Source organism: Chiloscyllium punctatum, chromosome 10 (assembly GCF_047496795.1).
Source record: "Chiloscyllium punctatum isolate Juve2018m chromosome 10, sChiPun1.3, whole genome shotgun sequence".
NCBI lineage: Eukaryota > Metazoa > Chordata > Chondrichthyes > Orectolobiformes > Hemiscylliidae > Chiloscyllium > Chiloscyllium punctatum.
The window spans coordinates 4,999,690-5,026,284 of record NC_092748.1 but is presented as its reverse complement, the minus strand read 5'-3'; the positions used below and the strand labels follow the sequence as shown (position 1 = coordinate 5,026,284).

Genomic DNA, 26,595 nt, shown 5'->3' with positions numbered 1-26,595 from the left:
CATTGGAAACAGAGAATATGTTACACAGACAACAGCTTAAACAGAAAAAGAAACCTCTGCACGGATGAAATAACTGCACACAGACCGGTGTCCTGTCACCAAATGGCTCTTTATTTACATGTGCACAGTACATGGGCTCTGATCACCAGCTCATCAGAGTCACTCCCTGGAAATGAGGAGACTTTCTGCATGTCCTGTTTATATCTGTCAGCCAGGGCTCCCTGGTTAGCCCAGGTTAATAGCCCCAGTAACAGTCAATAACATTTTTGAGTGTAAAATAAAACAAAGAACTGTAGTTGCTGGAAAAAATCTGGAAGAAAAATTGAAATTGCTGGAGAAATCGAGAAGGTCTGGCAGCATCTGTGTAGTGAGAAACAGAATTAATGTTTCGAGTCCAGTGTTCTGACAAAGGTCACTGGGCTCAAAATATGAACTCTCTCTGCCCACCAGCTCAGAGTCACTCCCTGGAAATGAGGACACCCTATGAATGTCCTGTTTATATCTGTCAGCCAGGGCTCCCCGATTAGCCCAGGTTAATAAGCCCTCACACAGGGATGGCAGAGTCAGTAAAATCCCCCTCGCTCCGGTTCCAATCTCTACAACAGAGAACATCCATCTCAGAGTACAACATGCTCAGGAAGCAGGTTGTACATCCCACAAGAGAACGTCTTACTCAGAGCACGTTACCAGACATCATTTTACAGCGTGTCTTATACATAGCAGCTTTCCCTGATCACAGGAGGAAGAAAAACAAAGGCAAAGGCAGAGGGGGATAAAAGTTTCCCCAAGGAGTAACCCAGTGGGTCAGAGAGATGCTGGGGAAGGGGCCAGGATGGGCAGTGATACAGGAGAGGCTGAGATATCGGAGGCGCGCTCACCGAGCGGTTATCGCTGGTCCACTCACATTCCCGCGCATTGGCGGGCGCGTGCACGATTCGCGCCCCCGACCTTCAGATCCGGGCACGGAGAGTTGGAAGGGTATCTGCGCGAATGCAGCCCCGGGAGGGTGAGGGGATAGAGTTCGCCTTCGTGTTGCATTGATGCGGCTGTGGGGGTGAGGGAGGCTCCGCGGGGCGGTTGCGCATCGACATGTACCCGGGTAGGAAGCGGAGGAAACCGGCGCAGAGGACGTGAGTACAGCCCGGGCAAAGAGGGGAGGAGAGCGGAGCATCAGAGTTCGTGCAAACTGGGGTGCAGGGTTCAGACAAGAGTAACATTGGGATAAATGCATACTGCAGCACTGGACAATTCATCCAAACTGGAGCACTGGTTCACTGTTAATGCTGACTGGGATACTGGGATTAATGCAAACAAGGAGCACTGTGCTATTAAGACGAACTGGCTATTAATATAAACGTGAACTCTGGTGTTAATGCGAACTAGTTTACTGGGCTTAATGCAAACTGGAACACTGGGTTTATAATCCAAACTGGGGCACTTGGGTTAGTGCAAACAATGAAGTTAATGTTTTCTCTGACTCTGGGGTTAATGCATACCAGGGCACTGGGATTGATGCAAATTGGGATAGTGGGGTTACAATACAAACTGGTACACTGAGGTTATAATACACACTGTGTCAGTGGGGTTATAATAGACACTGGGATTATAATACACACTAATGCATTGAGTAACTCACTTACTGATTTCCCAAAGCCTATCCACAGTTTATAAGGCACTAACCAGGAGGGAGATGGAATACTTCCCACTTGCCTGGATAGGTGCAGTTCCAACAAAATCCAAGAAGCTTGACACCATCCAGGACACAGCAGCATACTTGACTGGTACCATCCCACCCACCTTTATCATTCACTCCTCCATCCCCAATGTACAGTAGCAGCTGGGTATACACTGTAGCAACTCATGAAGGCTCCTTTGACGTCACCTTCTAAATTCACCATCAGTACCATCTCGATGGATAAAGACAGCAAAACGCCCTCCAAGCTGCACACTATCCTGGCTTGACACTAAATCTCCATTTTTTTTACTGTTATGGTGCACATACCCTGGGATGTGTTCCAGAACAGCATTGTGAGTTTCCTAACCAATATAAACTATGATGTTGGGCCTAATGAAAACTGATCTTGGGGTTAGTTGAAACAGTGACATTTGGGTTCATACACATTGTGAGCTTTTAGGTTAGTGGAAGCTGGGACTTTGGAATTAATGAAAATGGCATGAGTGCATTTAAGATAAATTGTGGAAAGAGGTTTGGTGTAAACTGGCATATGGGGAGTTGATGCAAACCCATGACATGGCATTTGACCATCCTGTGCTAGTGCAGGCCTCAGACACTTACACTGAGGTAGCCGTCAGTCTGTGTAGTACTTGTACATTAATTTGTGGTATTCTGTTTATTATCAGAGTGAAGCCAGTGTTGGCTGATGGGGTCAAATCCAATCCTTCCAAGAGGCACCGTGACAGGTTAAACTGTGAATTGGATCGCCTGGCTGGCCTACTACCTTTCACCGAAGATGTGACCTCGAGCTTGGATAAACTCTCCATCCTCCGTCTCAGCGTCAGCTACATGCGATCCAAAACTTTCTTCCGGGGTGAGTTTAGGCCATGGCTGAGAGTGGGACAGGGGAGCTAAGTTTTGTGGGGAGGCGATGGGGAAAGGATAGGTCAGCTTACCAGGGCCAACAGATGACTCTTGCTGCCTTTGTGATGCAATGACGAGCCAGAGCTAGAGGAAGAAGGTGCACACAAATGCCTACACATGTAATGAATTAGATTTATTGTCACGTCAAATGAGTACAGTGAAAAGTTTACAAGTTGCCACACTAGGTCATCATCTTAGCTACAAAGGTATGCAGGTAAGATTCTTAAGAACAAATTTTTAAGGAAAAAAAATTAGAAAAACAAGTAAATAAAAATTCCAGCAGTAATATCGGTGAATGTGCAATATGACAATGACTTTATTTCAAAACTCTCATTAACTTAGGGATGCCCTGTGGTTTTGAAATGCACTGTACAACTGCAAGTCCTTCCTTTCACTCCTTGTCTCATTAGTGTTTTTCCATCTGAAATAGACACTTGTGGATAAATTAGGCCATCCTTTGGAAAGGCTGCAATGCCTGTAAAAGAATCATTATATCTTTCTTTGGACAGACGAATAAGTTTCGATTTTGTTTTTCAAAATTGTTGTTGAGCTGGTTAATAATTTGAGATTTTATTTCAGTGGTGATGAGACAGGAACTGCATTTGAGAGAAATTCACAATCTGACTCTTTGTTAATTTCTTTTTACCATGTTTGCTTCTCAAAACAGCGAGCGATGAGATGATCAAAGAAGGAGGTCAACTCTGTTTAGACTATATATTGACGTTTATTATTTCTTTTTATCGTAATCCAGCGGCAAGCTTGATTTGATTTGACATTCTTGTCCAGTCGAGCTGAAATGTGCTATTCTTTCATTCATTCACTGCTGCAACGTAAAAATGGGCAACTATTTATAATTGCTTGTCACTTTCACTAGTGCTAAAGAGCAAATCCACAGTTTGTTTAAATATTTATGTAGAATATACCAATCGCATTAAAATACCTGGGCAAAACTAATTTGCCAGCTGGAAATCAGTTTATCACTTGGAATTATTCTGTAACTGAACGTTGAGTGGAGCAGAGGTCATGGAGTGAAGCCCCTCTCAGCCTGAATCGAACGAATGCTGGCAAAAATACATTTACGAGCTTGCCTTGATGTTTCGTTTCAGTTCAGCTGGCGCACTGCAGGGTTTTTTCTCCCCCATGGCAGCATTAATAATTTAGACAAGCACTATTTAAAGAATTTATAAAATGGATGGAAGTGAAACAGTCTACAGTTGGGAACCCTTTTTCTTTTCGATTGTCTGTGTAAGACAGCAGACTAGGGAGGGGGCTCAAGCAGCGTTGTTTGTTCTTCCATGTTTTCAGAGATATTGAGAGCGAAAGGAAATTCTGAACGGGGTGAAAAGAAGTCTTCAGTTTGCTCCTCATCCTGGATCCCTTTGGAATGTGGGATCCCTCTTTTAGAATTAGAATTAGGTTTATTGCCACCTGTACTCAGGTTACAAAAGAATAAGAGTACAGTGAAATGTGCTCAATGTCACCAATACACAGCACCCACCATCTTAGGGACAAAATACTTAGGTGCAAATCTTAGGTACAAAAGATTGAGAAAATGAAGAAAACATCGGGCTTGTTAAGACTGTGAGAGATTTTAAAACCACAACCTATTCACCATGGTGTTTAAATAATGGGTCTTACCAATAATCTATGGCAGTCTTGTGTTGGTGGTCAGGAAGTCTTGTTAGTTGCATTTAGGTTTAGATTTTATTGTCACCTGTACCCAAGTTCAAGAATACAGGTGTTCCGTGAAAAGTGTACAAAGTTGCCACTCTCCGGTGCCATCTTAGCAGACAAAAGGCAGAATTAAAAACAAGCAGAAAAAAAATGTTTACTGTGGCAGGTGGTGTGGGGAGTGCTTGGGTGGAGACCAGTCTGATGCAGTGGGGCAAACTATTGAAATAACTCTTTAAATGTTTATGAACATGGGAAGAAGTGCATTTTTAAAAATTTGTTAATTGCAACATTTTTCAAAGAGGTGGGATCATCGCTTGTGTTATTTCTAAGATAAATGGTGCACTGAGCAGCTGGAGATAAACCTACACACAGCAGAGCACCACAGGATGCCAAACTGAATGATGCTTTAATACATATACCAAGACACATATCATTGGCGAGATGCTGGTGTAGTGGCATGGCCACTTGATTAGTAAGCCAGAATCTCAGGCCAGTGCAGGTGGTGAAATTTGAATTCAATGTAAAAAAAAGTCTGGAATGAAAGTTTGCCTAATGGTGACTATGCAACAACTGTCGATTGTTGGAAAAAATCCATCAGACTAATGTTCTTTAGGGAAAGAAATCTTCACCTGGTCAGGTTGACACCTGACTCCAGACCTACAGCAATGTGTTTGAACCTTAAACTGCCCTGTATGCAATTAGGCAGTAAATGCTGGTCCAAGCCAGCAATGCCCGGGCCCTGTGAATGAATTAGGTGCCCATTATTCCTTATGCCCCCACGCCAGGCTTTTGCCTTTGTTTGCATAACACCTCCAATGCAAACGTCAGGCTGTTTCTCCTGTATCATTAAAGCTGATGCTTTATTTCCTCAGCATCCTATAGATAGCTGATTCCCCTTTAAGCAAGAGTCATAGAGATGTAAAGCACGGAAACAGACCCTTTGGTCCAACTCATCCATGCCAACCAACATCCTAATCCAATCTAGTCCCACCTGCCAGCACCCGGCCCATATCCCTCCAAACCCTTCCTATTCATATACTCATCCAGATGCCTTTTAAATGTTGCAACTGTACCAGCCTCCACCACTTCCTCTGGCAGCTCATTCCATACACGTACCACCCTCTGTGTGAAAAAGTTGCCCCTTTGGTCTCTTTTATATCTTACCCCTCTCACCCTAAACCTATGCCCTCTAGTTCTGGGCTCCCCCATCCCAGGGGAAAAGACCTTGTCTATTTACCCTATCCATGCTCCTCATGATTTTATAAATGTCTATAAGGTCATCCCTCAGCCTCTAACGCTCCAGGGAAAACAGCCCCAGCCTATTCAATCTCTCCCTATAGCTTAAATCCACCAAACCTGGCAAGTGATTGAATTCAATTGCGAAGATTGTGACAGAAGTCCTGGAATGCAAGGTAATGAGAGTGACGTTTTGCTTAATTACCCCTGAAAACTGGGAATTGGACTATATAGAGTAAAACTCCTTTTTTGTCACAGCCACTATTTTTCTCTGTCCGTAGAAAAACAGATGTGACCATTGATTGCAGTCTCCAAAACACTTGTCTAAATCCAGGAAGCTCATTAGTCCCATTCAATTTTCAGTGACTTTGACAATTACATGTTAACGAGTCAGAATAAAAGTTTCAAGCATGTTGTGAATTGGATGTCTTGGAGTAACTTTGACAACCTTGCATGATGAAGTCTGTTGAAGAAGTGGAAAACATTTCAAAGCTCGTATGTTCACCACAGATCTATTTTTAGCTAGTAGTGATTTCCTGAGAATCACATGCTAACTTGTGAACTCTCCCATGGAGAACGTATTTGTGAACTATTCTATCGCCATGCAGGTCATCCTCCATAATTCTGAACTCATTGAAATCTCCATTGACCACATCCAATTTGCAATCAAGGCCCATTCGCCCATCATCCTTGTGCTTGCTCACCTACCTGGTATGATAATATCTCAACATTAACATTGTTGACCTAATTTTAAAATCCTTCTATGGCCTCACCTGCTGCCGGTCTCTGTAACCTCATCTAACGCTGCAGCTCTCTGCGCTCTACATTTCCCCAGTGCTCAAATTGTTTGCGTCACTTGTCATTGACTGGGTTTGATCAGCTTGGCATTAAAATCAGGAATTCCTTCCATATATCTCTCTGTACCTTTACTTCTCTCTCCTCCTTTGTAATACTTATTCAAACTTACCTCTTTGATGCCCTAAAGTCTACATCATCCTTCTCCTGTGTGAAGGAAGCAGCAAAATACTCATTAGAATTTTTCCCACACCTTCTGCATCCACGTGCAGATAGGCCTCTGATAGGCCCCAACCCTTTCCTTAGTCATCCTCTCACTCTTCATGTTTTGATAAAAATCTTCGGATTTTCCTTAATTTTGCTACACTGTATTTTTTCATGTCCTGTCTTTGATATCCATATCCTTTTTTCATTTCACCCTTGTACTACGCTTAGCAATTATTTGAGTTTGTCGTAAGTTCTATTTTTCTGCCTCATATTAAGTTGTATGCTTCTGTATAGCCAGGAGGCTCCCAATTAGACAGTATCATCCCTTTTTCTTGCTTGGACATGTTTATACTAGGCCCGTGGAATCTTGCTTTTGATTCCCTCTCATTGATTTGCCTCTGGCAGATGTTGGTTGAGGGACATTGTTTGACCAGGACAGTGGGGTGGAAGTTGGGGAATGCGTAGAATCCCTACAGTGTGGAAGCATGCCATTCAGCCCATTGAGTCCACACCTACTCTCTGAAGAGCATCCCAATCAGACCCATCCCCTCCCCTATCCCTGTAACTTTGCATTTCCCATGACCAATCCACTTCGACTGCACATCCCTGGAAATTATGAACAATTTAGCATGGCCAACCCACCTAACCTGCATACCTTTGGACTGTAAGAGGAAACCCACACAGACATGAAGAGAATGCACAAACTCCACACAGACAATCACTCAAGGCTAGAATCAAACTCTAGTCCCTGTGAGGCAGCAGCAGTGCTAACCACTGGGCCATGTGGCTGTCTTCAGAAGATTGGCCTGGAAACTGTTACATCCCAGCTGAAGAGTCAATGATTAATGTTGTCTAAAAATGTCACCTCCTGAGAATGAGTTTGGAGCTGAAGGCTTCGGAGTAGGTCTGGAACTTACAACCTTCTTACTCAGAGAGAAGACTGCTATCAACTGAGTCCCAATGTAAGTTAGGATGATATAAAGTTATTTTATTTCTTTATGGTTACCAGATCATCAATGATGGCTGTCCATTGGTGTCCAGTCACTGAGCAACAAAGTAACTGAGCAGCGTGAATTGCTTTGTGTGGTAAAGTTCTAAAAATGAATTATCTTTCTGGTGAGGAAGGGATCAATTCTGTGGTGTTTTCAAAGCATTCTTGCCTCCCACTCTGTGCTTTTGGCACACAGTTATAGACTTCAGGACTAAGTGTTTTACCCTTAAAGGTGCTGCATGGTAACTGATATCGCAGTCTCTTTTTGGCAACAGATCAGGCACTGATGGACTGACATTGCACCGCTTCCAGATGCACATTGAAATGCTCCACTGTAGGAGATATTGCTATAGCAGATCAGAATCCATGTAAGTACCTGGCTTTTGGTGCACCCTTATCCAATGGGCATCCAAGCCTGTTACATTTCTCATCTGCAATCTTCAATATGAGCAGAAATCCTTCAATCTTTGGAGCTGGATGTCAGAAATGAAAGGAAGTAGCTTAAGAGCTCATGTTACCCTTGGTGTTAGAATCCCCACTGTGTGGATACAAGCCATTCAACCCAACAAGTCCACACCGACCCTCTGAAGAGCATCCCACCCTGTCCCTACAGCTCTGCGTCCGCCCATGACTAATTGGCTTAGCCTACACATCCCTGGATGCTACGGGCAATTTAGCATGGCCAATCCACCTAATCTTTGGACTGTGTGAGGAAGCCGCAGCACTGGGCGGAAACCCTTGCAGATACGGGGGAGAATGTGCAAACTCCACGCAGACAGTCACTCGAGGGTGGAATTGAACCCAGGTCCCTGGTGCTGTGAGACAGCAGTGCTAACCACTGAGCCTAATTTGATAATCAGAGCAGTGAGAACATCAGCTGTCGGCCATATGAAGCATTGAAGTGAACAGGATAAATTATTTTATGGTCAAGGTAGATAAATGCATGAGGGAGAAAGAAATAGAAAGATGAGCTCGAGAGAGGTCAGAGAAAGTTACGTGGAATAGAAACCTCAGCATGAGCCGTTGGGGATAAGTGGCCTGTTTTTATGCTGAGTACTTCTTGAAATTCTCAAACCTTGAGGTGGATGTCAAACCTTTCTTAATATGCTTTCAACCCAATCTTCTTTCGGCAGTATTCGATCAGCACTTTTGTACTGTGGATCTGAATTTTATTTTGTGAACTTAATCCTCAAAATCTCTTTGCTCATCTACGATTCCTCGGCCATGGATAATTCAAAACTGTTGCTTACAACCTATCCCCGATCAAGCCCGTCTCATTGATCAATCCTGTGTCACTGAGTTAGGGTGGCTTAAATACTTCAGCACCTCCGACTGGAAATGCATTCTCATGTTTTCGTCTTTCATGGGGATGTGGGGGAAGCCTCAGGAGAAACCAAGACTGTTTCAAAAATAAGTAACAGGACAGAGTGTAAAGAAACAGTCAGGATTGCGACTTCAGGTACTGCAGATAATGGCAAAACTATAAAATTACTCTGTATGTAGAATGAACTTCCTGAGGAAGTGGTGGATGCGGGGACTGTTACAATGTTTAAAAGACATTTGGATAAGTACATGGATTAAGAAATGTTTGGAGGGATATGGGCCATACTCAGGCAGGCGGGACTAGTTTAGTTTGGGATTATGTTCAGCATGGACTGGTTGGACCAAAAGGTCTATTTCCATGCTGTATGACTCTAGAGACTCTGGAGACACTGAGCCATTATGGAATTGATCACATTTAAAATTTTGTCTCGTCATTGCTACTCAGAGTACAAAATCATATTTGCTGTTTAATTGTGCTCCAACCATATCCTGAGTAACGTACCCCAATTTGTTCTGGTTCCAGATGGATACTTCTGATCATTATCCTGAATGTTAATCAGGAATGTACAACTTCCTCTTTGCCCATTCCCTCAGTTGGTTACCACAACTTTCATTAAAGACAGACCCCTTAGCTCATGGATACCTTTCTCTCTGACCCAAATGGTCTTATATTTTAAGAGGAGACCGTTTATTCAGGTTTCTTGAGCTAACAAAATTTGTGAATTACTAAACTTGAGAAGAAATAGTAATGCAGAGTCAAATGGTTGAGAGTTCAGCAATCAATTTTGAGATTCTTGGTTTAACAGGGCAGTGAAAATGCTGTCATTCTGATTCTGTTTGTTAAGGATTAAATTCCAACATTCAGAGTGAGTATCCCTTTTGTTTTACCTGTAGTGCAGAGGCATTTAAAATGATTGTTCTCAAGGCAGTGGCCCTCAGAGCACTTTAGTCCATCCTGTAGGATGTCCATGCATTAAGGGTCACAGACCAGTGTTCTTGCAGTCTCTTTTTAATCCCTTTTTATGTACATTCCTGGAAGGCTGTAACATAATATTCTGCATTATCTTCCATTACCCTGAAGAGTTTATGTAAGGTATGACTTGTCCAGTAAGCATTCAAACAAATACTTTTCACTGTAGCATGGTACATGTGACAATGAGAAATCAAGTCAAATCACAATCTGAGACTGGTACAGTTGAGAACAGAAGTGAGTCAAACAGTCAGAGCAGGCAGGGACAAGGTAGGACTGATAAATTAAACTGCATTTATTTCAATGCAAGGGGCCTAACAGGGAAGGCAGATGAACTCAGGGCATGGTTAGGAACATGGGACTGGGATATCATAGCAATTACAGAAACATGGCTCAGGGACGGACAGGACTGGCAGCTTAATGTTCCAGGATACAAATGCTACAGGAAGGATAGAAAGGGAGGCAAGAGAGGAGGGGGAGTGGGGTTTTTGATAAGAGATAGCATTACAACTGTACTGAGGGAGGATATTCCCAGAAATACATCCAGGGAAGTTATTTGGGGGGAACTGAGAAATAAGAAAGGGATGATCACCTTATTGGGATTGTATTATAGACCCCCTAATAGTCAGAGGGAAATTGAGAAGTAAACTTGTAAGGTGATCTCAGTAATCTGTAAGAATAATAGGGTGGTTATGGTCGGGGATTTTAACTTTTTAAACATATACTGGGACTGCTATAGCGTTAAGGGTTTAGATGGAGAGGAATTTGTTAAGTGTGTACAAGAACATTTTCTGATTCAGTATGTGGATGTACCTACTAGAGAAGGTGCAAAACCTGACCTACTCTTGGGAAATAAGGCAGGGCAGGTGACTGAGGTGTCAGTGGGGGAGCACTTTGGGGCCAGTGACCATAATTCTATTAGACTTAAAATAGCGATGGAAAAAGGATAGAACAGATCTAAAAGTTGAAGTTCTAACTTGGAGAAAGGCCAATTTTGATGGTATTAGGCAAGAACTTTCAAAAGCTGATTGGGGGCAGATGTTCGCAGGTAAAGGGACGGCTGGAAAATGGGAAGCCTTCAGAAATGAGATAACAAGAATCCAGAGAAAGTATATTCCTGTCAGGGTGAAAGGGAAGACTGGTAGATGTAGGGAATGCTGGATGACTAAAGAAATTGAGGGTTTGGTTAAGAAAAAGAAGGAAGCATATGTCAGGTATAGACAGGACAGATTGAGTGAATCCTTAGAAGAGTATAAAGGCAGTAGGGGTATACTTAGGAGGGAAATCAGGAGGGCAGAAAGGGGACATGAGGTAGCTTTGGCAAATAGGGTGAATGAGAATCCAAAGGGTTTTTACAAATACATTAAGGACAAAAGTGTAACTAGGGAGAGAAAAGGGCCCCTCAAAGATCAGCAAGGTGGCCTCTGTGTGGAGCCACAGAAAATGGGGAAGATAATGAACGAGTATTTTGCATCAGTATTTACTGTGGAATCTATAAAATGTAGGGAAGATATAAAATGTAGGGAAATAGATGGTGAAACCTTGAAAAATGTCCATCTTACAGAGGAGGAAGTGCTGGATGTCTTGAAATGCATACAAACGGATAAATCCCTAGGACCTGATCAGGTGTACCCTAGAACTCTGTGGGAAGCTAGAGAAGTGATTGCTGGGCCTCTTGTTGAGATATTTGTATCATCGATAGTCACAGGTGAGGTGCCGGAAGACTGGAGGTTGGCTAACGTGGTGCCACTGTTTAAGGAGGGTGGTAAGGACAAACCAGGGAACTATAGACCAGTGAGCCTGAAGTCGGTGGTGGGCAAGTTGTTGGAGGGAATCCTGAGGTACAGGATATACATGTATTTAGAAAGGCAAGGACTGATTAGGGATAGTCAACATGGCTTTGTGCATAGGAAATCTTGTCTCACAAAATTGATTGAGTTTTTTGAAGAAGTGACAAAGAGGATTGATGAGGGCAGAGCGGTAGAGGTGATCTATATGGACTTCAGTAAGGCGTTCGACAAGGTTCCCCATGGGAGACTGATAAGCAAGGTTAGATCTCATGGAATACAGGGATAACCAGCCATTTGGATACGAACTGGCTCAAAGGTAGAAGACAGAGGGTGGTGGTGGAGGGTTGTTTTTCAGACTGGAGGCCTGTGACCAGTGGAGTGCCACAAGGATCGGTGCTGGGTTTATTACTTTTTGTCATTTTCATAAATGATTTTGATGCGAGCAAAAGAGGTACAGTTAGTAAGTTTGCAGATGACACCAAAATTGGAGGTGTAGTGGACAGTGAAGAAAGTTACCTCAGATTACAACAAGATCTTGATCAGATGGGCCAATGGGCTGAGAATTGGCAGCTGGATTTTAATTCAGATAAATGCGAGGTGCTGCATTTTGGGAAAGCAAATCTTAGCAGGACTTATACACTTATTAGTAAGGGCCTTGGGAGTGTTGCTGAACAAAGAGACCTTGGAATGCAGGTTCATAGCTCCTTGAAAGTGGAGTCGCAGGTAGATAGGATAGTGAAGAAGGCATTTGGTATGCTTTCCTTTATTGGTCAGAATATTGAGCACAGGAGTTGAGAGGTCATGTCGTGGCTGTACAGGACATTGGTTAGGCCAATGTAGGACAATTGCTTGCAATTCTGGTCTTCTTCCTATCAAAAAGATGTGAAACTTGAAAGGGTTCAGAAAGGATTTACAAGGATGTTGCCAGGGTTGGAGGATCTGAGCTATAGGGAGAGGCTGAACAGGCTGGGGCTGTTTTCCCTGGAGCGTTGGAGGCTGAGGGGTGACCTTATAGAGATTTACAAAATTATGAGCGGCATGGATAGGATAAATAGACAAAGTCTTTTCCCTGACGTGGAGGAATCCAGAACTAGAGGGCATGGATTTAGGGTGAGAGGGGAAAGATTAGATTAGATCAGATTCCTTACAGTACGGAAACAGGCCTTCAGCCCAACCAGTCCACACTGACCCTCTGAAGAGTAACCCACCCAGACCCATTTCCCTCTGATGAATAAACCTAACACTATGGGCAATTTAGCATGGCCAATTCATCTACGTGCACATCTTTGGAGTGTGAGAGGAAACTGGAGCACCCGGAGGAAACCCACGCAGACACGGGGAGAATGTGCAAACTCCACACAGTCACCCAAGGCTGAAATTGATCCTGGGACCCTGGTGCTGTGAGGCATCAGTGCTAACCACTGATCCACTGTGCTGCCCCTAAAAGAGACCTCAGGGGCAACTTTGTCACACAGCGTGTGGTACGTGTATGGAATGAGCTGCCAGAGGATGTGGTGGAGGCTGGTACAATTGCAACATTTAAGAGGCATCTGGATAGGTAAATGAATTGGAAGGGTTTGGAGGGATATGGGACGGGTGCTGGCAAATGGGACTAGTTTGGGTTGGGATATCTGGTCGGCATGAATGAGTTGGACCGAAGGGTCTGTTTCTGTTCTGTATATCTCTATGACTCTATAAATCAGACATGTCTGCAAGAGATATTTTTCTATTGAGCAGGACATAGTCACCCACTCATTATTGCTTCTTTGTAAGTCTGTCTCTTTTTGAGGTTTTGTTGACACTTTATGAGTATGACTTTCCAAAAGCTTCACACAGGAATCTGCTGTGATTGAATTTACATCCACAGTGGGCTTATTTCTGTAACAGTCCTGTATAAAATAATACACATTTTGGAATTAAAAGTAAAGAATGTGTGTCAATACTTTCGCGTTCTGATCCATCATCCCAACAATTACGTCAACGTTTCCGAAACAGATTGGCAACCTGTAACTGGAAGATTGCCACAGGGATCAATGCTGAGACCACAACTATTTACAGGACACATTGACTGGACGGGGAAAGTAAATGTCTGTCAGCCAAGTTTGCACATGACTGAAAGAAAAAGATGGGACGTTGAGTGGTGAGGATGACAGAGGGATCGAGGAAGATTAAATAAACATTCAGAAAGTCTTGGCTGATGGAATATAATGTGAGTCCATCATCTGTACCCATTGCTTCTGTGATCTATGCTCTGTATCTGTCATTTCCTCATCTGTACTCTTATCCATCATTTGCCACTTGTACTCTGCATCCAATACTCCCTAACCTGAATTCTTATCTATCACTCCCTTACCTGTACTGTCATCTATCACTCTGTCACTAGTACTCTGTATCCGTAGCTCCCGCTCCAGTACTGTTATCTATCGCTCTGTCAATAGTACTCTGTATCCATTACTCCCTCACCTGTATTGTTATCTATCGCTCTGTCAATAGTACTCTGTATCCATTACTCCCTCACCTGTACTGATATCTATCGCTCTGTCACTAGTGCACTGTATCTGTAACTCCCTCACCTGTACTGATATCTATCACTCTGTCGCTAGTGCACTGTATCCGTAGCTCTCTCACCTGTACTGTTATCTATCGCTCTGTCATGAGTACTCTGTATCTATTACTCCCTTACCTGAATTCTTATCTGTCACTCCTCACCTGTACTGTTATCTATTGGTCTGTCACTAGTATTCTGTAACCGTAGCTCCCTCACCTGTACTGTTATCTATCGCTCTGTCACTAGTACTCTGTATCCGTAGCACCCTCACCTGTACTGTTATCTATCGCTCTGTTGCTAGTTCTCTGTATCTGTAGCTCCCTTATCTGTACTGTTATCTATAGCTCTGTTGCTAGTTCTCTGTATCTGTAGCTCCCTCACCTGAACTGTTATCTATCACTTTGTCACTTGTACTGTGTATCTGTAGCTCCCTTACCTGTACTGTTATCTATTGCTGTGTCACTAGTACTCTGTAACCGTAGCTCCCTTACCTGTACTGTTATCTATCGCTCTGTCACTAGTACTCTGTATCCATAGCTCCCTCACTTGTACTGTTACCTATCGCTCTATCGCTAGTACTCTGTATCTATAGCTCCCTCATCTGTACTTTTATCTATTGCTCTGTCACTAGTACTCTGTATCCGTTGCTCCCTCATCTGTACTTTTATCTATCGCTCTGTCACTAGTACTCTGTATCCGTTGCTCCCTCACCTGTACTTTTAACTATCGCTCTGTCACTAGTACTCTGTATCTGTAGCTCCCCTACCTTACTGTTATCAATCGCGCCGTCACTAGGACTCTGTATCTGTAACTCCCTTACCTGTACTGTTATCTATCGCTCTGTCACTCGGACTCTGTATCTGTAACTCCCTTACCTGTACTGTTATCTATCGCTCTGTCACTAATACTCTGTTTCGATAGCTCCCTTACCTGTACTGTTATCTATCGCACTGTCGCTAGTACTCTGTATCCATTACTCCCTGACCTGTACTGTCATGTATCGCTCTGTCACTAGTACTCTGTATCCATTACGCCCTTCCCTGAATTCTTATCTGTCGTTCCCCCAGCTGTACTGTTATCTATCGGTGTGTCACTAGTACTCTGTGTCCAGAGCTCCCTCACCTGTACTATTATCTATCACTCTGTCGCTAGTACTCTGAATCCCTAGCTCCCTCACCTGTGCTGTTATCTATCACTCTGTCACTAGTACTTTGTATACGTAGCTCCCTCATCTGTACTGTTATCTATCGTTCTGTCTCTAGTACTCTGTGTATGTAGCTCCCTTACCTGTACTGTTATCTATCGTTCTGTCTCTAGTACTCTGTGTATGTAGCTCCCTCACCTGTCCTGTTTTCTATCGCTCTGTTACTAGTACTCTGTATCCTTAGCTCCCTCACCTGTACTGTTATCTATCGATCTGTCCCTAGTACTCTGTATCCGTAGCACCCTCACCTGTACAGTTATCTATCGCTCTGTTGCTAGTTCTCTGTATCTGTAGCTCCTTTACCTGTACTGTTATCTAACTCTCTGTCACTAGTACTCTGTATCTGAAGCTCCCTTAACTGTACTGTTATATATCACTCTGTCGCAGATAAACTGTATCCATACCTCCTTCACCTGTACTGTTATCTATCGCTCTGTCACTAGTACTCTGTATCTGGAGCTCCCTAACCTGTACTGTTATCTATCGCTCTGTCACTAATACTCTGTATCCATAGCTCCCTCACTTCTACTGTTACCTATTGCTCTGTCGCTAGTACTCTGTATCTGGTGCTCCCTTACCTCTACTGTTACCTATCGCTCTGTCGCTAGTTCTGTGTATCTGTAGCTCCTTCACCTTTACTGTAATGTATCGCTCTGTCACTAGTACTCTGTATCTGTAGCTCCCTCACTTGTACTGTTATCTATTGCTCTGTCACTAGTACTCTGTATCTGTTGCTCCCTCACCTGTAAATTTATCTATCGCTCTGTCACTAGTACTCTGTATCTGTTGCTCCCTCACCTGTAAATTTATCTATCGCTCTGTCACTAGTACTCTGTATCTGTTGCTCCCTCACCTGTACATTTATCTATCGCTCTGTTACTAGTACTCTGTATCCGTTGCTCCCTCACCTCTACTTTTAACTATCGCTCTGTCACTAGTACTCTGTATCTGTAGCTCCCCTACCTTACTGTTATCAATCGCTCTGTCACTAGGACTCTGTATCTGTAACTCCCTTACCTGTACTGTTATCTATCGCTCTGTCACTAATACTCTGTTTCGATAGCTCCCTTACCTGTACTGTTATCTATCGCACTGTCGCTAGTACTCTGTATCCATTACTCCCTGACCTGTACTGTCATGTATCGCTCTGTCACTAGTACTCTGTATCCATTACGCCCTTCCCTGAATTCTTATCTGTCGTTCCCTCAGCTGTACTGTTATCTATCGCTCTGTCACTAGTACTCCTTATCCGTAGCTCCCTCAGCTGTACTGTTATCTATCGCTCTGTTGCTAGTTCTGTATCTGTAGCTCCTTTACCTGTACTGTTATCTATCGCTCTGTCTCTAGTACTCTGTGTATGTAGCTCCCTTACCTGTACTGTTATCTATCGCTCTGTCTCTAGTACTCTGTGTATGTAGCTCCCTTACCTGTACTGTTATCTATCGCTCTGTCCCTAGTACTCTGTATCCGTAGCTCCATCACCTGTACAGTTATCTATCACTCTGTCACTAGTACTTTGTGTCTGAAGCTCCCTCACCTGTACTCTTATCTATCGCTCTTTCCCTCGTAGTTTGTATCCATAGCACCCTCACCTCTACTGTTATCTATCGCTCTGTTGGTAGTTCTGTGTATCTGTAGCTCCTTCACCTGTACTGTTATCTATCGCTCTGTTGCTAGTACTCTGTATCTGTTGCTCCCTTATCTGTACATTTGTCTATCGCTCTGTTACTAGTACTCTGTATCCGTTGCTCCTTCACCTGTACGTTTATCTATCGCTCTGTCGCTAGTACTCTGTATCTGTTGCTCCCTTATCTGTACATTTGTCTATCGCTCTGTTACTAGTACTCTGTATCCGTTGCTCCTTCACCTGTACGTTTATCTATCGCTCTGTCGCTAGTACTCTGTATCTGTTGCTCCCTCACCTGTACATTTGTCTATCGCTCTGTTACTAGTACTCTGTATCCGTTGCTCCCTCACCTGTACTTTTATCTATCGCTCTGTCACTAGTACTCTGTTTCCGTTGCTCTCTCACCTGTACTTTTATCTATCGCTCTGTCACTAGTACTCTGTATCCGTTGCTCCCTCAACTGTACTGTTATCTATTGGTCTGTCACTAGTTCTCTGTATCTGTAGCTCCCCTACCTTACTGTTATCAATCGCTCTGTCACTAGGACTCTGTAGCTGTAACTCCCTTACCTGTACTGTTATCTATCGCTCTGTCACTAATACTCTGTTTCGATAGCTCCCTTACCTGTACTGTTATCTATCGCTCTGTCACTAATACTCTGTTTCGATAGCTCCCTTACCTGTACTGTTATCTATCGCACTGTCGCTAGTACTCTGTATCTGTAACTCCCTTACCTGTACTGTTATCTATCGCTCTGTCACTAATACTCTATCGGTAACTCCCTTACCTGTACTGTTATCTATCGCTCTGTCACTAATACTCTGTTTCGATAGCTCCCTTACCTGTACTGTTATCTATCGCACTGTCGCTAGTACTCTGTATCCATTACTCCCTGACCTGTACTGTCATGTATCGCTCTGTCACTAGTCCTCTGTATCCATTACGCCCTTCCCTGAATTCTTATCTGTCATTCCCCCAGCTGTACTGTTATCTATCGGTGTGTCACTAGTACTCCTTATCCGTAGCTCCCTCACCTGTACTGTTATCTATTGCTCTGTCACTACTACTCTGTATCCGTAGCTCCCTCACCTGTACTGTTATCTATAGCTCTGTCGCTGGTTCTCTGTATCTGTAGCTCCCTCGCCTGTACTGTTATCTATCGCTCTTGTCACTAGTGCTCTGTATCTGTAGCTGCCTTACCTGTACTGTTATCTATCGCTATGTTACTAGTCCTCTGTATCTGTAGCTCCCTTACCTGTACTGTTATCTGTCGCTCTGTCGCTAGTACTCTGTACAGTATGTCCCTCACCTGTACTGTTATCTATCGCTCTGTCGCTAGTACTCTGTTTCCATAGCACCCTCATCTGTACTGTTATCTATCGCTCTGTCACTAGTACTCTGTATCTGTAGCCCGCTCACCTGTACTGTTATCTATAGCTCTGTCGCAAGTACTCTGTATCTGTTGCTCCCTCACCTGTACTGTTATCTATCGCTCTGTCACTAGTACTCTGTATCCATTATTCCCTGACCTGTACTGTTATCTATCGCTCTGTCACCAGTACTCTGTATCCGTAGCTCCCTCGCCTGTACTGTTATCTATCGCTCTGTCACTAGTACTCTGTATCCGTAGCTCCCTCACCTGTACAGTTATCTATCGCTCTATCGCTAGTACTCTGTATCCGTAGCTCCTTCACCTGTACTGTTATCTATCGCTCTGTCACAAGTACTCTGTATCCGTAGCTCCCTTATCTGTACTGTTATCTATCGCTCTGTCACTAGTACTCTGTATCTGTAGCTCCTTCACCTGTACTGTTATCTATCGCTCTGTCACTAGTACTCTGTATCCGTAGCTCCCTTATCTGTACTGTTATCTATCGCTCTGTCACTAGTACTCTGTATCTGTAGCTCCTTCACCTGTACTGTTATCTATCGCTCTGTCACTAGTACTCTGTATCTGTAGCTCTCTCACCTGTACTGGCATTGCCTCAACTATTGTCCATGTCCATCACTCCTTCACCCCATTTGTCTCTTTTTTTCTTCTTCAATATGTGGCAAATGATTGAAATATAAATGTTTCTGCATTTTTCTTAAGTTTTCTATCTTGGTTAAATACAGACAGAAGCCGAAATGTAGTTTATATTTGTAAAAAGAACACCATGCTCTGAAAACCAAACCTTGGATGTGAAAACACCTCATCAGCCACTAAGTAAGAATGAACATTGTTCATCGTAACTGTTTGTTTGGATTAAGAGGTAAAAATGATGCTGAAGATTTCAAAGGATGAATATGTATCTCCTGCGTCTTGTTTAATCTGTATTGAATAGACAATCATTAGGTTCAGAGTCTGGTGAAAGGTAAGTGTTAATATCTGGGCGAGGAGGGTTTGAGTGAGCACTGAGAGTTAGAACGTGACTATTCTAAGACCAGGAAGGCAGGTTAATGCCTTGAATGTTTCTCACAGTCAACTATCCCCAGTACCAGGACGATATTCTAAATGGTTAGTCTCAAGTGCTTTGATGCTTTATATCATTTGTCATTATCCTTTGTTGGCATCAATCATTTCCACTTCAGTAAAAGATTCCCAGTGGGAACTGTTCAAGATGTAAATCACAGGTACCCATTGGCTTCTTCCCACTCCAAAACATTGCATTTTGTGCCTTTGAAAGATTAAAATACAATTATGAGCATAGGATTTCAAAGGAATCAGTTTGAGGTGTAATTTAGCCGACTATTAGTTTTAACGTTCTTGACAGTTTAGCCACTGTTACAATTTTGTTTGTTAAGTGAGTCCAGATGCTGCACGAGAAGGAATCAGAACTGTGAAGGATTTCCCTCTCCTGCCTTGCTCTCTTGTGAGACGGACAAATACCGTGCTTGACGTGCGAAGGCAGCTTTGGCTGTTTGCACAGCTGTCCTTGCATCTCCCCTTGACCAGACTGTGCTGTCGGAGCTCTGACTTCGGAGGAAGGTCTCTCCCCACCATGGAGTTTTGTACAGTTTGATGTCACCTGCCTGGTCTGGAAGCTTCAGCGGAACGCTCATTGCATTTGGCCATCCTGAGGTGTTTCAGCTGCTGAGTTGACAAAGTCTGATGCTCCTACACAGATGCATTGTTGTTACACAAGGTTTATTCGATTCTCAGGGTGGCTAATGTTCAAAACATAAAGCAACTTTTTGGTTTGTCATACTTTTCACTGGAACTTTCTGGATTAATTTTGATGTTAGTGTATCCAATGTTTAATGTGGGCAATGGGTCTATAGATTAATTTCAGAATAGACACAAAAGATGGGACATTCTGAATAACCTGGATGTTTATTTCTCTTCCCTCCCTTCACACCCACTTCCCAATCCCTTCGATCCATTTAGTCCTGATTGGAATGTAGTTCTTGACTGGTACTGCCTCACTGTCCCACTGCCTCACTGTCCTACTGTCCCACTGCCTCACTGTCCCACTGCATCACTGTCCCACTGCCTCACTGTCCCACTACCTCACTGTCCCACTGCATCACTGTCCTACTGTCCCACTGCCTCCCTGTCCCACTGCCTCCCTGTCCCACTGCCTCCCTGTCCCACTGCATCACTGCATCACAGTCCCACTGCATCACAGTCCCACTGCATCACAGTCCCACTGCATCACAGTCCCACTGCATCACTGTCCCACTGCATCACTGTCCTACTGTCCCACTGCATCACTGTCCTACTGTCCCACTGCATCACTGTCCTACTATCCCACTGCATCACAGTCCCACTGTCCCACTGCATCACTGTCCTACTGTCCCACTGCATCACTGTCTCACTGCCTCACTGCCCCACTGCCCCACTGTCCAACTGCCTCACTGTCTCACTGCCTCACTGTCCCACCACCTCACTGCCCCAATGCCCCACTGTCCCACTGCCTCACTGTCCCACTGCCTCACTGTCCCACTGCCTCACTGTTCCACTGTCCCACTGCCTCACTATCCCACTGTCCCACTGCCTCACCATCCCACCGCCCCACCGCTTCACTGTCGCATCACCTCACCACCTCACCGCCTCACTGTCCCTCTGTCCCTCTGTCTCACTGCCCCACTGCCTCAATGCCTCACTGCCTTACCACCTCACCGTCTCACCGCCCCACTGCCCCACTGTCTCACTGCCCCACTGTCCCACCATCCCACTGCCTCACCATCCCACCGCCCCACCGCTTCACTGTTGCATCACCTCACTGCCCCACTGCCTCACTGTCCCACTGTCCCACTGTCCCACTGTCTCACTGTCTCACTGTTCCACTGCATCACTGCCTTATTGTGCCATTATATCACTGTCCCACTGCATCGCTGTGTCACTGCCTCACCACCCCACTGTCCCATTATATCACTGCCTCACTGCCCCACTGCCTCACTGCTCCATTGCCCCACTGCCTCACTGCCCCACTGCCTCTCTGTCCCACAGTCTCACTGACCCACTCCCTCACTCTCTCACTGTCTCCCTGCCTTACTGCCTGCCTCACTGTACCAGTGCATCACTGACTCAGTGTCCCACTGCATCACTGCCTCACCATCCCACTGTCTCACTGTCTCCATGTCTCACTGTCACACTGTCACACTGTCTCACTGTCTCACTGTCTCACTGTCACACTGCCTCACTGTCTCACTGTCACACTGCCTCACTGTCTCACTGTCACACTGTCTCACTGTCTCACTGTCACACTGTCACACTGTCACACTGTCACACTGTCACACTGTCACACTGTCTCACTGTCTCACTGCCTCACTGTCTCACTGTCCCACTGCCCCACTGTCTCGCTGCCTCACTGTCCAACTGTCCCACCACTTCACTATCTCACTGCATCACTGTCTCACTGCACCCGCTGTCTCACTGTCTCACCACCTCAGTGTCTCACTGCATCACCGCCTTACTCCTGAGTGTATGACCCCAGAGAGTGGATTGTTTGACCATGGTGTGAATTGTACTCATACTTGGTTGACTGACATCCGTTTCCTCATCAGGTAATGAGCATTTAGGTTCTGACATTATTGTTTGAGAATCCAATGTTTGAGACTTGATGTCTGCGGCACAGAAATGGGTCATTTGTTCCAATACCGATGTTTCTGTTGCACAAAAGCCTCCTCCCAGCACCTCTTCATCATTAATGTGCTTATCCAGTATCTTCTCAAAACCCAGGTTACTCCCCTTACCATCCCACCTTCTCACAATCACCATAGAATGATTTCATAGACTCCCTACAGCACAGAACAGGCTATTTAGCCCATCGAGTCCACACCGACCTTCCAAAGAGCATTCCACTCAGATTCAGCCCCCTACCCTACCCCTTTAACCCTGCATTTCAAATGGCTAATCCATCTAGTCTGCACAACGTTGGACTGTTGGAGCACCTGCAGGGAACTCTCACAGGGAGGGGAGAATGAGCAAACTCCACACAGATGGTTCCTCAAGGGTTGAATGGAATCTGGGTCCCTGAGCCACTGAGCCAACGTGCCTCCGAGATGAAACATATATTCTGATCTTTTCGCTAGATAAATCGATCCTTCAATCCAACTGAGCTTGAAACAGTGAAGATTTTCACTCATATGGAAGGTCATCAGTCAGTAACATAATAGGCTTTCATAGTCCATCAGACAAGATGTGGGGTGAACCCAGGGTTTCCGCAGTATCTGTGACTCAGTTTACAGGGACATTGCTGTTCCTCACCCAGAAAGACAAAGAATTCTTTCCGAATTGCTTTTGATGAGCAATTAGGTATATCATTTACAGCAATAGGAATTAAATTGGCCGCCTAAAATTGACCAGTCTCAAATCTGATTATCTCAGAAAAGAGCAACATGCTCCCGAGACTTTTGATCTTGCACCTACCAGAACAGGTGCAAGAGTTGCTAAATCTAAAGAATTGCAACAATTTATGCTGCAGAGGGAAAGAGTGCTCATTGGTTGGCAACTTGACTTTGATTGGTTGAAGCATTGCCATAGAGAATGTAATGGGGAGCCACAAGGAGCCATCTCTCCAAGATACCAGGTTATTCAGAAAGACAGCACGGCATGAACATATTCCTTTTTATTGTGAAGTACCAGTTCCTGTCAAGAACATATGTCACCTTTAACAAATGGAAATGAGCCAATTTACAAGCGCGACTGATTATCTTCAATTGGTTGTTAGTGTAGCTGTTCGGGATTGTTTGACAAAAGCTGACCAACCACAGAATCACATCTAACAGTGGGTATTTGATGTCAGCCTTTTGCAAGTTGGATGAGCAAGGAATGGGCTTTGCCTACTCTGACCAGCTGGAATGTCCAATCTGCATACCAAGCATCTCACCAGCGTGAAAATTCATAGATCTTCTCTCCTGTAGAATAAATTGTTGTAACTGTTTGAAATTTGAAATGCTTGTTTCAGAAGACAGAAAAAGTTTCAACAGCATGCCTCTCTTTAGGGTAAAATGTTCTGTGAATATTCTTGATAGCCTAAATCGAATTGAGATAATGTGCAGACTGTATTAGAGTTTGCATGTTTGTTGTCCCTACTGCGGCTTGCAGTGATGTGTTGATTACCTGAGCGCGGGTGATTAAGAGGCTGTTTTGTTGAATATTATATGCATAGACCAGTGTGCTCGAAATAGGAGTGCTGTCATCACATCTCCGACAGTCAGTTGCCAAGAATCCACGTTTCTGATTGTTTTTGTTTAACATCTAGTGTCCAAATGAGTGGATGCCTTAGCACTTAGCAACACAAGGGCTGGTTTACAACTGAGAGATAGTGTCATCAACAGGGAATGTTGGCTGTGAGTTACTGTCCTGACAGAATGATTAACGTGCATTCTGTCAGTAAGATGAGGTATTGGTTTTGAGAAATCACCAATTCAGCAAGTGTGAGGGAGTTGGACGAACATCGGTAGAGATCTGAAGATAATTTCCCTTCCAGCAATATTGCGAGGATATTGTGGGCAGGTGTTCTGGACTAGGGTCTCACAGTGTGCCAGAGATCACCCATCGAGGGCAGGAGTGAGATTGGCATTGGCAGAATGTTCATGTTTCAGACCGTCATTGTTTTGCCTTGACGTGTATGTTCAGCATCAGACAGAAATGGTGTCTGCTGGGAGGTGGCTGATAGAATGGGTTTGCTGTCATAGCTGATGACGTAACTCAAAACCATAGACAGGTAATATTCACCTGAATTATTGAAGCTGACAGCTATGAGGCAGGTGGATGAAAGTCAGGAGAGATGCAGCTGCAGTTGTGAAGGAGCAGAATATTTTGAACTCCGGCGGTATTCCAATTGAACTCTCTCCTGCCATAAGATTCAGTAACTTGCCACACTCTCCTCCTGTCAACATCTTATCAGTGTTGATTAATGGGAAAGATGCCACCTTTGAACGCCAACCCACCTCCCAGGTTCAAATATTGCAGCAGAAAGGTATTGGTGTCATGGTGACTCCACATGGTAAGCATTAAGCTGAAAGCTCTGTTGGCTGATGATGGAACCTCTGTCTCTCCCACAGTTGGAAGCACTGACATCTGTCTGCTGTGGAGCATCGTTCAATTTTTAATGATTCGAAGCTGCTGTTTTGAGAAGGAAGTTGAGTTATCCCAGTGAGAGGTTGGTAGTGAATGGTGATTAACCAATATGTGTAATACTCCCTTGTCAGTCTCGTTCCATTCCAGGATCTCATTCTTTCCCCTGCAGTCTTTGAAAGCTGCTGAGTTCAGCGTACCCCACTCAGAGCCAGAGTCTGTAGTGAGTAAAAGAACGGCCTGCTGCTGATATTATTGCAAATGCTTTTGCGTTCTTCAGTTGCTTTGCTTTCACACTTGCGAATCCAGTCTGATAAATCTCCCTGCTTTACAACCTCTACCCTCACCTCCCGAACCCTCTTTTAAAGTTCCTTCTCTTTGATGACTTATTTGATCAGATTTATTCACTCACAGGCCAGTCAGCATTTATTGTCCATCCCTAATTGCGCAGAGAGCAGTTAGGAATCAACCACCTTGCTGTGGGTCTGGAGTCACATGTAGGCCAGACCAGGTAAGGATGGCAGTTTCCTTCCCTGAAGGACATCAGTGAACCGGCTGGCCTTTTTCCAACAATCGATGATGAATTCACGGTCATCATTCGACCCTTGGTTCTGGATTCTTTATCTTTAATTGAACTCAAATTCCACCATCTCACTTCCCAGCCTGTGCAGTGGCCCAATGTGGAAATGCTGAGGTGTTTGGTCGGGATGTTTGGAGGAGCTCAGAAGTTGGGAAATTGGCAGGGAGTGACTCACTGCCTGACCCACTTTCCTGCCACTGTGTGGATCGCTGAGATCCAGGCGCAGCAGCAGCTTCCAGAACCAACAGTCCATGTACGATTGAGTGGCCGTGCCGCTGAGAGGGAAGTATTCCTGACCGTCCTTCCGCCAGCAGCAAGGCGCATATCCGGAGGGTGATGGGATAATCCCCACTCACCCCAATGGTTGCAAATAGCACGACAACATCCAGGACAAAGCAGCCCGCTAGGTTGGCACCACAACCACCACCTTCAACGTTCACTTCCTTCATGGCTGGAGTGGTGACAGGGGCGTGAGCATGTGCCATCTACGAGATGGCATCTATTTAACCAGCAAGGTTCACCAACACCCTCCAACCTCTGTCACTCACTAGGACAGGGGCAGCAGGCACGTGGGGATATCACTGTCAGTACAGTCCCCTCCAAGCCACACATCACCCTGGCTTGGGACTACATCACCGTTTCTTGCTGTCACCAGGTTATAACCTTGGAACTTCCTTCCTAACAGCACACTGGGTGTACTGACACTTGAAAGACGGCCGGAGTTCAAGAAGGCAGCTCACCACCATGTCCTTCAGAGCCTTGAGGGATGGGCTACAAATTCTGGCTTTATCAGTGGCGCTCGCTTCCCATGAAAGAATATAAAAGTAGTGGTTCAGCAACTCCTGGCACCATGAGGGCCATCATCCCCGGGCAGTGTTCAAGTACTTGTCTGGAAAATGCCTACATGCAATTTTTTTATTGCCTCATTGGTGGAGGCTTGTACCTCTGTTGTTAGTACAAACGTCCTACAGTATGTGTGAACACACAAACACACACATGCGCATACACTCACACACTCTCTGTCTCACACCCCCACACCACACGCACTCTGTCTTGTACACACATATTCTCTGTCTCATACACACCCACACATGCCTGTGCACTCACTCTCTCTATCACACATATGCACGCATACTCTCTCACACACATACACACACACAGCACACACTCTGTCTCACACACTCACACATGCAAACACTTTTTCTCATATATACATGCTCGCACACTTTGACACATGCTCGCACACTGTCTCATACACATGCACGCACACACTGTTTTTCTCTCACACACGTACACACACATGCGCACACACATGCATGCACACCCAACGCATACACATGCGCGTGCACATACACACACACACACATACACACACACACACACACACACACACACACACACACACGTCAATGTCTATGCTTCCAGCTTCAGATTTGATGATTTGCCTTTATCCTCCATCCATTGAGTGATTGTATTTCTTTAAGTAGGGAAGGAATGTAATCCCTTCTGTTCTTAACAATGGGAGTACTGTAATCAAGAAGGGA

At 44.5% G+C, this 26,595-nt stretch overlaps 1 protein-coding gene across 1 annotated transcript in view; it reads left to right on the top strand.

Annotated features, from left to right (window-relative positions):
- The first annotated feature begins 934 nt into the window (after positions 1-934).
- The window catches only part of LOC140481835 (aryl hydrocarbon receptor-like), a 151,031-nt gene continuing 125,370 nt past the window's right edge, over positions 935-26,595 (top strand). The window contains exons 1-2 of the mRNA XM_072578367.1: positions 935-1,130; positions 2,362-2,549. Coding sequence (XP_072434468.1) covers positions 1,090-1,130; positions 2,362-2,549 — 229 coding nt within the window. The 5' untranslated portion in view covers positions 935-1,089. The remainder of the gene's footprint in view (positions 1,131-2,361; positions 2,550-26,595) is intronic.